Here is a 13,999-nt window from a genome sequence, read left to right as displayed (position 1 = left end):
GCTTTTTGTATGATCTCATCACTGGAGGAGGAAAGTATATTCTCCCATAAGAATAATCTTATACTTATGATTCATTACTACTGTGGTTTTTTGTGTGAGCCTTTTGAGTGCCAGACCTCCCCCCACTCTTCCACCCCAAATAAAAACCAGCCACCCTGTCGTTGGCTTTATATGGTATTGATGTAGGTGGACTTAACCAGAATAATGGCTGGCTTTAACAATCAGAGCCTTACATCTTTGTCTGGAGAATAACTCCTCCTAACATATATTTATCCAGCTCTATTTGTCAAGCTTTACATTTTGGGAAGAGAGCTTTGTACACTTTGTCTCCTAAGGTTTTGGTAAGCACTTTTTTGCGTGAATGTTCCCTCGTATGAATTTTCTGTTTTCTGCAAATAATTTCATATACTTAGTTTACTAAGTTTACTTGGGAACATAGGATTTCTCAGTTTTCCTTTGTTAATATTTTACCGTAGTGCCCTGATAATTTAGCAGTCAGTTCTTGGAGCAGCTGTGCATTTTGGCAGTAGCATGTGAAGCTGGAGATGCTCAATCTCCCACATCCCCTAATCAACTCGCATATTGAAAAGGTGCAGGCTAATCCAAGTCTAATGGTTTCTGGAATCATTACACCCCACCAGGAAGAGGAAAATTTGTAGATAGGAAAGTAGACTCAGTAGGATGCTTTTGAAGGCCTAATGACATGGCAAAGAGATGAAGACCCTTTTTTTCTCTTGTAACATGACTGGAGACAATTTGTTTATTTGCCACCAGTGTAAGGTAATATGTAAAAAATCCGCATTTGTGATCAGACCAAAGTGATTCTGATGAGGTGAACGAAGGAAACCGTCCTAGCACAGGTCATGTGAGGGACACACATGTTACAGCAAACCCTGGGGACTGGGAAGAGCTCATGTATAAATACTGAGATGGGTGAAGACCTGTTTCCTCTTACAAGTACAGCAGGAAAGTGTCATAAGCGTGAAAGAATGAAATACAATAAATGATACCATTCTTATTCACTTGGCTCTTGTTCTTTTGCACTGAAGTTTAAGTTCTTATATATTTGTAGCATATAAGAGACTGGTTCAGGTTCTAGTAACACTGTGTATACTAAAATCAGGATTTTCCTAGAAAAAGGTGAATCTTCAAAAAAAACATAAACCTTATTTTTCATTAGACCTGTCAAAGATAGTCATGAGCTAACAGTGTCGATTTTTGCTTTGGTGTAACCATTTGAAGTTAATGGATTTCTAGTATGCATTTTATATTGGGGGGGGGCACGTTGATAATTATTATATATAATATACTATATTCAGATGCTAAGCTATCAAATGGCCATTGAAGAGCAGAGCTAAACTCATGCCTCTATGCTTTTCTTCAGAAGGAATTGTAGTCACTTTAGAGACCTTATTAATAAGAGAGAGTAATTGAATAAACATCTCCTTTACCTACTCATGTATCATTGTTGAACCCTGAAAATAGGCTAGCATCCTGTGATGGTTTAATTTCTTTCTGATAGAGATCTTTTCTTTCATTTTTCCATCTTACTCTTGCAGTCTGATAAACAAAGTGCTTGTGTGGTGGGAACTGTTGGCAAGAGAGGAGTATGTCACCTTCAAATTGATACCTGGACATCAAAATTACACACCTGAAACACTGAAATTTTAGTCATAGGATTTGTATGGAATGAAGGCAGAAGGTTTCTTGTGTAGTGATTAAAAAGGTCAGCTGGAAATTGTTTGTATTTGTCATTTTTAAAAGTTTGTGAATCATCTCATTTTTTTATATGAATAAGAATAATTCCCTGTTATGAAAATTGTTTTGTTTTAAATAGAGCATGAAGTACTTGAGATCTAGACTTGGTTAATACTTCCAGTTATAAGACATGGCCTGAGAAGTGGAACTAAAAATAGTTTAGCAGTTGTTAAAGAAAAGCTAGAAATTTGGTTCAAGGTCATCTTATTTGCACTTGTGAAGAGTGCCACTTGAATACCGAATAGTTCTAAAATGAATAGGTTTTCCTTATTCTTTATTTCTTTATGTTTTTAGTATTTTAAATAAAATAATGTAAAAAGTTTTATAAACTTAGGCTGAATAAGAGCACCTGAAATGTGATGGTTTGTCTATTAATTAAGTCTCCTGCTCACTGTACCATTACTCAGTCCCTCTCTGGTTCTACCTTTGCAGTAATTGGAACATGTTAGCTTAGAATCATAGTCTCAATTTTTAACAGAATTTTTTTTTTTTTTAGTCTGGCACATGACTGAGTAGAAGTTACTTTTTGGCAAGAACTCTGCAAACCACATGGCTCTGCTTCCAAATCAGTATCTAGGTCCTGTCACCTATAGTTTATCATGCTTGTGATTGATCCAAATTGAAATACAGCAAAAATTTATTATGAAGTTTTCCAAGTTTACTGTCAAGCATTTTAGAAAAACCACTACTGTTTGTGATGTACTTTGTGAACAGTACAGAATGTTTCTAGGTTTGAACTTTAAGATGTGTGCCAAGACATCTAAAAATAAAGAAATCCAGTAGGTTCTTGCACTGTCCTCAAGTGAAGGAACCATATTTTACTGTGGCATATATTTAATGGGACTGCGAAATGCCTAAAAGTTCTACCAAAATTTATTTTCTTTGCATTTAATCTTTCTTCCTAGTTCAGATGTGGTTCTTCCACTCTAAACTATAAAATATGCTTAGAAAAGAAGCACTTTAGTTATGTATATTAGGACTTTAATATCCCTAAATTGAACTAGAAAAAGAGTCGTCTAATTAGAGGTTGTAATCCCATTCTGATCTAGTTGTTGAATAGGGGATGGGATTAGAACACGTGCATTTTTAAAATTAAGAACCTATTTCCTCATTTGATCATGAATCTCCCACGTGCATGAGAGACATGGTCTCAGTATTCTCTCTTCTCCATGAGCCTTGAAAAGCATCCCAGTGTTGAGCACTTTTCTAATTGTTAGAATGCCATGGAAAGTGTAATAGAAATTGAGTCTGTTTTCTCAAAAATGTCAGTATTGAAAGTTAACAAAACAGCTGGATGTACTTCAGAATTTTCATGTGTTGGGAGATGTGAATAAGATACTAGGAAATTCAGCATGGTCTTTGAGGAAAAAAAAAAACCCAACAAACACAAACACACCCCTTCCCCAACCAACCAACCAACCAATAAAAACCACAAAATACCCAAGACAGATGGGTGGCCACGGGAGGCATCCTTTCCCTCTTTCATAAAAGATGAAGAACCACTCCTTTACTTTCCATGAGGGATGTATGTCTCTTCAGCCTTCTCAGTTTTCCAAATGGCAGGCCACATTCCTTGCAAGGCAGGCATCATGTGCTTTCTATAATGTTGGATGTGCTGGTCTGGTATGTTCAGAGAGTCTGACTTACTGATAAGAAATCATTCCTTTCTATTTTTATTTCCTGTCTGCATCTGCGGGACATTTCCCGCAAAGACAGCCTGCATGGTATCACCCTTTCCTCTCCTAATAAATAGTCTGGTTTTGGTATGGTCTGATTTCATGTGTTTCTTATATTATGACATTTATGATATGCTCCTTTTTAACTTCAGGCTGTAGCTCAGTTTCCAGATGACTGGCATAATCTGGATTAGCTACTGATGGCAATCTCCTGATGAGTTTGTACTTTTTGGTGATCAGTAGAACCTTTTCTCAGGGAGAAAATGTAACATCTATGTGTCAACTGTTGTAAAATGTGTCAAAACCAAAATGTGTTTCATTTATGAGCCAGTGAAATTTTTGTGCTGGACTATATTCTGTATGTTTGTTTTCTTCCCTGTATGTTAAAAGGTGCAAGAGCCTTCCAGTTCTCACCTCTTGTAGAAAGTAGTTTCCACTGGGAAAGTGTAGATAGTATGAAGCTAGTCCAACTCCAACTTTCCTCTTTGGTCTTCACAGAAAGCTTTGTATATGGTTATGGCATTTACTTAAAATTTGTGGCTGGTGGTGAGGAGAAAGGAGGGGGAAAAAAATCTGTAAGGGGGAAAAAAGTGCAAAAAGAAGAAGTGAATACCTTCTTGATCTCTTTTATTAGTTGTTAGGCCTGTCTGTCTGGACCACAGCTTTTCAGAATGAACGCATGTAAGCAAAATGTCAAAGTCCTGGTGGTTTTGTATTCAGAAAGGTGAAGGTTTCAGCAGCTTGCAAGGAGTATTGCTTTAAGATTTTGAGTAAAAAAATCCCAACAAGTCAACCAGAAAGATGATGCTTTGCCACAAGTAATTTTATTTTCTTCTCCACTTTGTATATTAACAGTGAACAGAGTATCTGCCAAGCACGAGCTGCTGTAATGGTCTACGATGATGCCAATAAGAAATGGGTACCAGCTGGTGGATCAACTGGATTCAGCAGAGTTCACATATATCATCACACGGGCAACAACACATTCAGAGTAGTGGGCAGGAAGATTCAGGATCATCAGGTGAGGAAATCTATAAAAATTTAGAATATTAAGTCTTCAGCAAAATTATGGGACCAATAAAAAATAAATTGATTTTTTTTAACTGAAGTAGCGGAACTTTTATTGCTTTTTCCCTGTGAACTAAGCACTTTGCATGCCCCCAAGGCAATAGTCCTTTTGCCATTCCTTCCTACAGATATCTATTTATAAAGGCTAGTGGTGTACACAGAAGTCATCTGGTTCTTTTTAAGGCAAAGTGACAACCTGAAAGCTTTTCTTCCCCACTCTACTCCGTGAGCTGCAGCCTGTGTAGACACCAGCAGTTCTTTTAGCTCTTCCTATCTCATCCAAACTTGGATGCATGATATCTCATTTCCCCAGATCATCTTGTTCAAAAAATCTTCCTGATACTTGGTAATGCTGATCATCTACCACTTTAAGGGAGTGAGAAGGGAGTAACAGGGATTGCATCTTAATTTCCTTGATGAAATGACTGGATTATGGTTAAATGGCAAATTAGTGCTCTGTCTGTAAAGGTGCTCTGCCATATGATACTTGGGATGGGGTTAAAAAACTAATCTTTTGTTTGAGGCAAGCTTCTTATATTTGTTTCCCTCCATCCCAACATTTCGTAGAATTCTTTTGGTCTGTTCTTGGTCATTTATCACACACCTGAAGCCTGGACTGGTAATCTCCTGTGTGATTTGTTATTAAACACTTACTCCAAGTAATAAACGGTCTCTGTGCATTCATCTGATACCAAATGTGGTTTTTTTTCTTCCATTATTCAGCAGAAAAAGGTGAGAGGTGAGTTATCCAAGTGCAGTGGGATCCTCTTAGTGGATGGCTTGTAGTAAATGGTTGCCCTAATAGCTCAAATTTATCATCTTTTGTGTGAGCTACAACAATCTTGCAAGATGATACCCTATGATCCTGGTACAAATCCAGTAAACTGCTGCTGAAAGCCCTGCAGGCCAAGGGGTGCAGCAGCCACAGGGAGAAAGTGATAACTTGGTTAAAAAAGAAACCTAACAAATACCCTGTGAAACTCAAGGGAAATTGAGTTCCTGAATTTCAGGTGTGTATTTGACATCAAGTAGACTGCTGCTGAAAGTCAGAGCTGTTGATGTTACTACATCGCTGTTAGAAAACATCGCTTCATCTTTTGAAGTGAGGACACTTAAGCTGCAAAAGTTGATACAAAATCTCTCATTAGTCCCCTTCTGTATTCCCATCACTGATTACAGACAGGGTTGGAATTTGAAAACTGAAATGGTTATGTGTTTTCAGCATTATGTTTCACAGATTATTGGTTGTGAATTAACATGTGTGGTGGAGGAATTAAAATCTACACAAAGCTGAAACTTCTGATGGAACAGCAATTTTGAACATAAGTAATTTTATTTATTTTTTTTTTAATTATTATAGGTGGTAATAAATTGTGCCATTCCAAAAGGGCTGAAGTACAATCAGGCTACACAGACCTTCCACCAGTGGCGTGATGCTAGGCAGGTGTATGGTCTGAATTTTGGCAGCAAAGAAGATGCCAATGTCTTCGCAAGTGCCATGATGCATGCCTTAGAAGTATTAAATTCACAGGAAGCTGGTAAGAGCCTCTTCAATATTTTTTTCTCCTAAGAATGTTCAAATTCAGAAAAATTCAAATGTTTATGCATAAAAGTCTATAACTCTGGTTTCTAATCATGATTAAGCTTCTAGGTGTTTTAATTATTTGGGTGTTTTGTCTAACTAATGACTGTTTCTTAACAGTGCTTCTCAACTCGACTGACATCCCTGTAATTGCACTTTCTAGCAAGCAAATCAATTTTTATATTTCTGTATTAGATACAGAAACTGCTGGCTTTGCCTTTTTTTTAAGGAAGCAAAACAAAAAGACCTGCCCAAGAGGCATGTACCTTGTAACAAGGATACTTTTTAGGATTTCTAGAGACATCCAGGTTCCTACTGTGTGTTGGTATTTTCGCTTCTCACTGATTACTGGTTTATTATAAAAATGTGAAGTTTTTTTCCTCCAAACTTTGGAATTCTGGTGATCTTCTCTGGCAGTTCTTACCATACAGAGTTTTCTAGCTCAGAGACCTTGAATCCAGGGTTAACATTCAGATGAGCACATACTATTTATACACCTGGTCTGTAATTTCATTTGTTTGAAGACCAGGGTGACATAGGTTTATAAAACAGTGGTGGAAAAATTCCTGGCTTTCAGTCTTCTGCTGGTATCTATAACATATTCTAGGTAAGCTCCACAGCAAAATGATCAGTGTAACACTGACACACACAGAGGGAGTTTCTTTTAAAAGACTAAGAGTCTTTTGTGTTCTTGTAACCAAATAGAATTCTTTTGTCCTCATTAAACTTTAAAGATTGCCCATGTAACAAGAGATAGTACTTGTGTGCCAGTTCTCTTTCTCTTGTGTAGAAGAGAGGCTGTAGATAACTATACTAGGGCTGTCTCAACTACAGCAAAAAAGGTGGTTTTATCAAGTTGGTTTTTATTCTGGTAGTCATTGCAAGACTTACCTTTTGAAATTAAGCTGTCTAGACTGTGGATGGTACATTCTGCAGTGCTTACACTGTTATGCAACTTAGGAGGCCAAAATAGAAATTTTGATAGCTAGAGTTAGGAGGTTTCTTTTTGCCTGCTAAAATAACCCAGTTGTGATTCCCAGTCTCCTACCTCTCAGCTGGGTGGTTTCTCTTCTAAATTCCTCAGTTCTGCTTTCCCTAAGGGTTACTCAGGTGTAAACTTTTCATGTATTCTGACTGTTCATCTCCTGTCTCCCAACCAACATTTGGGAACATGTGAAGTGATGGTTTGTACCCTTCCGATGAAAAGGCCTGATTAATGGTAATTACCACAGGTTTGAAAGGTTTAAGTTCTTTCCCATTACCTGTACTTGAAGAATTTGTTATGTGTTTCAGTGTGTATATACGCATATCCATATCTTTATAACTCAGTTTAACTCCTCAAAACACTAAACCTGAGCTGCTAGAGAGGCTGAAATGGCATAGGCAGGGATGGCATTGCTCATTTTTTAGTTAGACAATGTGTCCTTTTTTGATTTTTCTGGCTTGTAATTTGTCTAATGACTCTCCTGTTACTTTATGCAAGGTGTTTGTGGGCTGCTGCATCGTTATATTGTTTAGCAGTAGAAACTTTACTAAACAGAGATGCCACTTCAGTTTGTAAAGACTTGGATAAAACTAAAATTTTACTACTGTTAAATTTCATAACTGTATATGATTTATCACAGCCTGGGTGCTGACTACAGTGCTGTTGTCCTCTGGTTTGTTCTCAAGAATTCTGAGATGGAAATGAATTAAGCTTTGTAACTGTGAAAGTTTGAAACTGCCTGGGTGTAACCCTTAAGTTTTTGAATTACAGGGTAGTCACTTTGTTTCTCCTTCTTGCGAATTTGATTTGGTAGCAGCAGGCACAAGTCAAAATGCATTAATTAGCTGCATCACAAGCTAATGGTGAGCACAGGAGATAATTGTTCTTCCCTGGCTCCTGTCAGCCAAGGGCTGTAGTGGTTTAAGATCAGCTGTCACCTGTGTCACAGACAGATACGTGCCCTAGCTTCCAGCAAGATGAAATAAAACCAAACCTTAACATTATCAGCATTGTTTCAGCAGTTGTGGTTTTGCACTGCTGCTTTAAAAAAAAAAGAAAAAATTCCTAATAAGGCACATGGAATTGCTCTCTCAGCCTCATATCACTTCCAGACAATGTTTAAAGATAAATGTTCATAATGTTTCAGTGTTAGAGTACTGTCAACAAGTGCTCCTAAGTTTATCAGCTGGTAAGTTTGTCAATGATCTAGATGTTACTTTTCTGACCTGTATCAGTGTAAGAAGTGAAAAAGATCAAGTATCTTTCTGAACATGCTGCTTCAATAATGGAAATAGGTTGCTAAGTGGCTTGCAGTTTAGAAACAAACTAATTGTGCACCATGCTCAAAGTTCAGTAAATTTTGTTTCTCTGTAATTGGTATAATTTCCCAAAAGTGCAGCTAGAAATGAATCCTTGGTGTTAGGGTTCTTCCCGACCCAGCATCTCTGAAATAGATGAATATTTACTTAGACGGGTCACTGGCTCTGAGGCTCTTAATATTTGCTCTTCATTTTAGGAAATGGATTGCAACTGCCTCCCTTTTATAAACAAATTACTCTTTCTGAAAAGGTGTTGGGAGGGTATGTGTCATAAAATAAACTTACACTGATATGTGATGATCAATACATTATATGTGGTTAGTTTTGTTTCTTTCATTGTATCTGCTTGGCTTTTAAAAATGCCCAACACATGCAGTCCTCATTGGTATTTTGCTGATACTGCTTCAAAAATCTGTACTTGAAGATGACAACTTGTCTCTACTAGTTTAAATAAATTCCTTTGTTTTCTACTGTATCCAAAATGGCATCTAGAATCTCCAACTCAAATAAAATAAAGGAATCCTACATAGATAGCTTCCCTTTTATTCTAGAATTAAATCCAGTTAAGGTTAGATTCTTGCAGTATCCTTATTTTCTGCTATGCTTTCTCATTTTGGCAATTTATTTTATTAGCTTACTTATTTTATGTTGTATTTTATTCATAAAAGGAAAGCAGTTTTAATGTTAGCTGAGCATACTACTCAGAAATTCATAAAGCTGTAGATGAATTTTAAATTTTAAGCAAGGGTTCATAGAAGTCTTAAACAACTTCTGAGGGATATTAAAGATTAAGTTGTGTACATCCTTTTGGTTTGCAAGTCAGCTGTTGGATATGGCTCTCTCGCACTTTTTAAAATAAAATTAAATCATGGTCTTCTTCTCTTGCATATATTTGAAAAATGTCATTGATCTTTTAGTTGGCATTCTCAGCTGTTCTGCTGGCTGCTGGCAAAATTGGAGGTTGTTTAATTTAGGATCTCCCTCTAGTGGATCTGCTGGAGTCGAGGCACTGCTGAGCTCACAGGGATGGGCTTTTTGTCCTTCTGATGAGTTCAGAAAGCAGAGTAGAAATCTCTGAAGTTAAGAGTAAAGGCTTTACTGCAAGTGGCAGCTTTCTGCTAAAAAAACAGTGCAGGTTTGTCTCAAAGGACTCGGAAGCAATGGCTGCCTTATCAGTGAAACTGCTGCAAATGTGCTGCAGATTTAGGATTTTATCTTCCCCCTGAATTATAGGACTGATAAAATGAATGTCCTAACTTCTCAGATGGTTGAACCCTGTTTATTTATTTAAATGTCAAAGTGTTTTAGCTCCATTCTGGTTTGAATGATTGCATTAGCAAACCCTATTTTCCTGCTAGCTAGTTGGGCAGATTATAGGCAACCTGCAAATCCAGAAGAGAAGGGACAACACAGGACTGCATTTTGTCCTGGAATTTTAAAGAATTAAATACTGAAGATTCCTGCCCCACTGTGTCAGAAATGCATTGAAAGTGAACCAAGGTTTTTTCTGGCACTCATTTGGGAAAATTTTGAAAGACTTAGTGCTCGTTACATTAAATAACTGTTCGCCGTGGTCAGAAGTGCCACCTTCATCAAATGACAAGTGCATGTCATCAAGTTTAATAAGAGGTCAAATGAGGAGGGTTTCTGGCTCTAAGGCTGTGTGCAATGTTATTCAGTAATTGGTCTTGTCTGGAGATGACAGCTCGCTGCAAAGGTTTTACATTGCATTACAAAGAAAATTTTCATATCTGCATTAAGTAGGGCTCATTGTTGCAATCAAAGTGGCTCTGGAATAAGAGAAAAGCTTCAATGAAAGGAAATTAGATGGCTGAGAATTCTCTGATGTGTGAGACAATGGATTATTTCTTTGAAGGAATAAGGTCATGTAAGGGAAGCTTGTGTTGGAAGGAACAAAGGAGTATCATACTCAGTTTTGCTGCAAAAGGCACCTTCTAGTTCAGCTGTAATCGGTGTTGCTTTGTGTGGCATCTATCTTCAGCCTCAGGAAAGCCTTGCTAAGAGAATAGGAAACCAAGTGTGAGGTTTATAGATGTGTAATTTACGTCTGAGGAGGTCCTCGGAGTTGTTTGTTGCAGAAGATGAAAGCGGCGAAAGAGCTGAAGGAAGGATGTCACAACAGTAAATAAGTCTATTTTAATTCTTTCTAATAGAATTACATAGATGTAAGATTTGAGATGCTTTTTGTACTAATTTGTAAGTTATATATTGGTTCTTGAAGAGATTTTGGAATGTTATGGATATGAAGGCAAGGTCAGGAAGAGCTTCAGTGAATCTGGTCTAGTATTGCCTTAGACCACAGTTTAATTCAGAGGAAAACTTAGGAAACAGAGGGGTTTTTATGTTTCCAAGGTGTCATTATTTTGTTCTTCTGACCCTGGAGGGGAAAAAGCCCCTGTGGTTCAAGGTTTTTGAATTCCTCTTGAATGAGTAACTCTAGAAGTTATGTTGTCCAGTTATTAAATAAACAAATTTTTATTCACAGCAGTATGTTGATGTGCAGTCCTTTCTCTTCCAGCAGAGATAGGTAATTAAATCCTTGCTGATAGGGGAATGCAGTCAAATCATGGATTGAATAATTTAATATCTTTGGGAAATGCAAACTGAAACAAAAATTGGGGTTGCCTAATTGGAATATATAGAGAGACTACAGAAGACTGAAATAAGGAAAGTATATGTAGAGCTTGGGGGGTGCTTTTCTTTGTATGTATTGGTTCATGTCATGCTAAAACTTGTTTTGGGAGAAGAAAAATTCTACAGCAGTGAAGTAATTATGCTATACCTGCACTCTTAGTAAGCCTCTGGAACAGGCTGTCAGCACTCCCTGTCAGAACAGGAGTAACATGATGGTATTTTTATTACCTGTGTTGTCAAAAGTTGGATAATATCTCTGGTCTTGCTAGCAAGATTTTCCCCTTCCTTTTAAATGTGGGATTGATTAAAAATTTTTTGGGGTCGTTACTACTTGTTTATAATAGCTATAAATACTGATTAGGTAATCCTGATTTATGCACCAAAATGTTGACATTACAGGAAGTTCTACCTGTTCATTGGACAGAGTACTTCCTCTTCATTGTAATTGCACATAAGATTATTGAAAGCATCACCAGTGTTAGTGGTGTTTGGAAGGGAGGGTTGCTAAGTTTTCAGTTTAAAGGTTGCCTGTATGGTGTTTATAATTTTTTTTTTTTTTTTTTTGGTTCTTCAGATTAGTGGTGTATCATGTGAAAGCATTAAGTTTTAGGTGAAGAATTTAATTAAAATCTGGTAGCTGGTCTAAACTGAATGGCAAATATAAATAGAAGTACATTAATTTATGGATAAAATTTTGTTTACTAAACGTAGAGGAATATCAGCATGTTTTACTGTTGAGGGTTTATAGTGTTGTCTTTAAAAATAATATCAGTAGAAGCTGTAAATAGATTAAATCTGCCTTTTGGGAGCAGGGTGTTTTCATAAAAGTCATGAAGATAGTTGTGAAATATACCTTGGTTAGGCTCATTTCTGTAGTATTATACAATATCTACCAATAGTGACAGTCATCACCTATAACATTGCTATTTAAACAAATTTTGACAGGGCTAAGGGTGGAGGAGAAGCTATAAATATCCCACAGTAGATAGTATTGAGATACTTAACTTCAGTACTCGCTCCTTGAAGTCTGTGATACTGTAGTCTCATTATGCAGCCGTAGTTGCCTGCTGGTGAAGCTTTGTGTCCCCCAGCATGAAAGGGTGGCAGAGGGAAGCTGGAAGCTGCTGAGGTCCCCCAGCACACTGGTGCTGAGCCAAGCCTGGCTCCCAGGTTATCAGTGCCTGCCTTCCAAGGCACTGCTGGCACTGATAGGGGGTTCTGCTGGCACTGATAGAAGGCTTACCTCCACTTGAATTCATGTGTGTTTTAATGCATAGTTTTGTTATTCTCGTTGCCTTTTATTACCTTGATCAAGTTAAAACAGCTTGTGGAGTGGAAAGAGTTTACTTTCAGGTTTGGAGTGGTGATTGAATTAACTCAGCTGAAGGTATTTCCAGAGTGGTATCTGTGAGTGAGGAAGTAGGTGTTTGAAGGGAAGTCTTGGCTGGAAGCTGATTCACCCAAACAGAAATACGAGAGAAAGTTTTGTCACTAGTTAATGCCCTTGTTTTTGGCCATCGTAGTCTTGCATGTAAACCCGTAACACACTTCCAGGGCTCGAGGAGTGACGTGGTTTTGGTTCTGCTGGAGGCTGGGTAGCAAATCAGCCCAGACTTTGTTCTGGCATGGCCTAGAGCAGGACAGGCTCTGAATGGGAGAAGGAGCTGGAAACACATCAAAGAGGGATACTTCACCATAGTTGTTCTTATTGCTTCTTGCACAGATCTCTGAAAAGCCTGCTTTCCATTCATTCAGAAAATATTTTAGCATTTAGTAAAACACTTTTTAAAAAAATAAGTTTACATACCCTAACAAAAATACATATTTTTTGCTGTAGCTTTGAACTCTTGCCTGGGGTGTGGGCTTTGATTAATAGAAGTATTCAAACTGTCCTTAAAGAAAATATTTTCTAAAGATTGTGATTAACCAGTTCCCTTATGTTTATACCATATACATGTACAAATAAATTTGCTGTCCACTTTCAGTCTTTGAAAAGACTTCTAAAAGACATATCTCAGTCAAAAAAAGTCATACTTTGATTTGGATGTCAGACTGTATAATTGGAACACTGCTTAGTTTTGGCACTAACATACTGAGAAGTGAACGAGTGGAAATTCTTAGTTACTGAGTTGCTTATATAAACTGTTTCTCTGGGGAGAAAATGGAGGTCTTCACCTCAAACTAAAATTCTTACATGTGATAGTTGACCAGCTTTTCTAGATTTATTCAGAAATTAGGGCTTGTCTTTTACTGCTGTACTCTGAAATACAGTAATTGCAGGAGTGGGGTTTTCTGTGGTTTTGCCTTCTTGAATTGGAGCATGTGGCGTTCTGAGGAAGATTTCACGTGATCTGGCTGCCCCACTGGTCCCCCCCAAACCCCATTTCATCCATCCTTATGTTATCAGCTCCTATGTAAGCCTGTCCAGCCAAATGAAGGCACAAACTGTAGCTCAGTGTGTAACTTGCAGGACATGTGTTGTGCCAATCTTGAACAGCTGATGCTTGGGGTTTTTTAGGGCTATAGGAATGTGCTATTTTCAATATCAGCCAGTGTCAACACTGATAACATACAATGCAGCTGGCATGAAAAGAAGTGGAGTAGGGTGTGGTGTGACACTCTGAAACAGACAAGGTAACTGGAAAGCAACAGAGAAACAAAAGGCATTGAGGGAGGACAAACCATGTGTTTCTTTCCCCAGATTGCCAGTTATGCTTTCATAGGGTTGTGCAACTGAAATTGGCTTGGCTTTTGAATAGAGATACAAGGTGACCAGTCGATTAGGGCTGAAAAATTGATGAGTTTGATAAACTGTAACTCTGGTTGTGGTTTTAAACAAAAACAAAACAAAAAAAAACAAAACAAAAAAGGGTGATGTTTGGGATGCTTGGTTTGGTTCGAGCAGTCCCCAGCAGTCTGATGTTGATGTTCTGATGTGTGATGCTGATGCCACTAT

General features: G+C 37.6%; 1 protein-coding gene across 6 annotated transcripts in view; it reads left to right on the top strand.

Annotated features, from left to right (window-relative positions):
• ENAH (ENAH actin regulator) overlaps nt 1-13,999 on the top strand; it is a 90,456-nt gene that overhangs the window by 39,769 nt on the left and 36,688 nt on the right. For all 6 annotated transcript variants that reach the window (XM_058835233.1, XM_058835232.1, XM_058835231.1 and 3 more), the window contains exons 2-3: nt 4,290-4,455; nt 5,863-6,040. In XM_058835233.1, the coding sequence (XP_058691216.1) occupies nt 4,290-4,455; nt 5,863-6,040 (344 nt within the window). The remainder of the gene's footprint in view (nt 1-4,289; nt 4,456-5,862; nt 6,041-13,999) is intronic.

This window comes from Poecile atricapillus, chromosome 3 (genome assembly GCF_030490865.1).
Source record: "Poecile atricapillus isolate bPoeAtr1 chromosome 3, bPoeAtr1.hap1, whole genome shotgun sequence".
Classification (NCBI taxonomy): domain Eukaryota; kingdom Metazoa; phylum Chordata; class Aves; order Passeriformes; family Paridae; genus Poecile; species Poecile atricapillus.
Note: the sequence above shows the minus strand (reverse complement) of the source record. Positions and strands in the feature narration are given on the sequence as shown.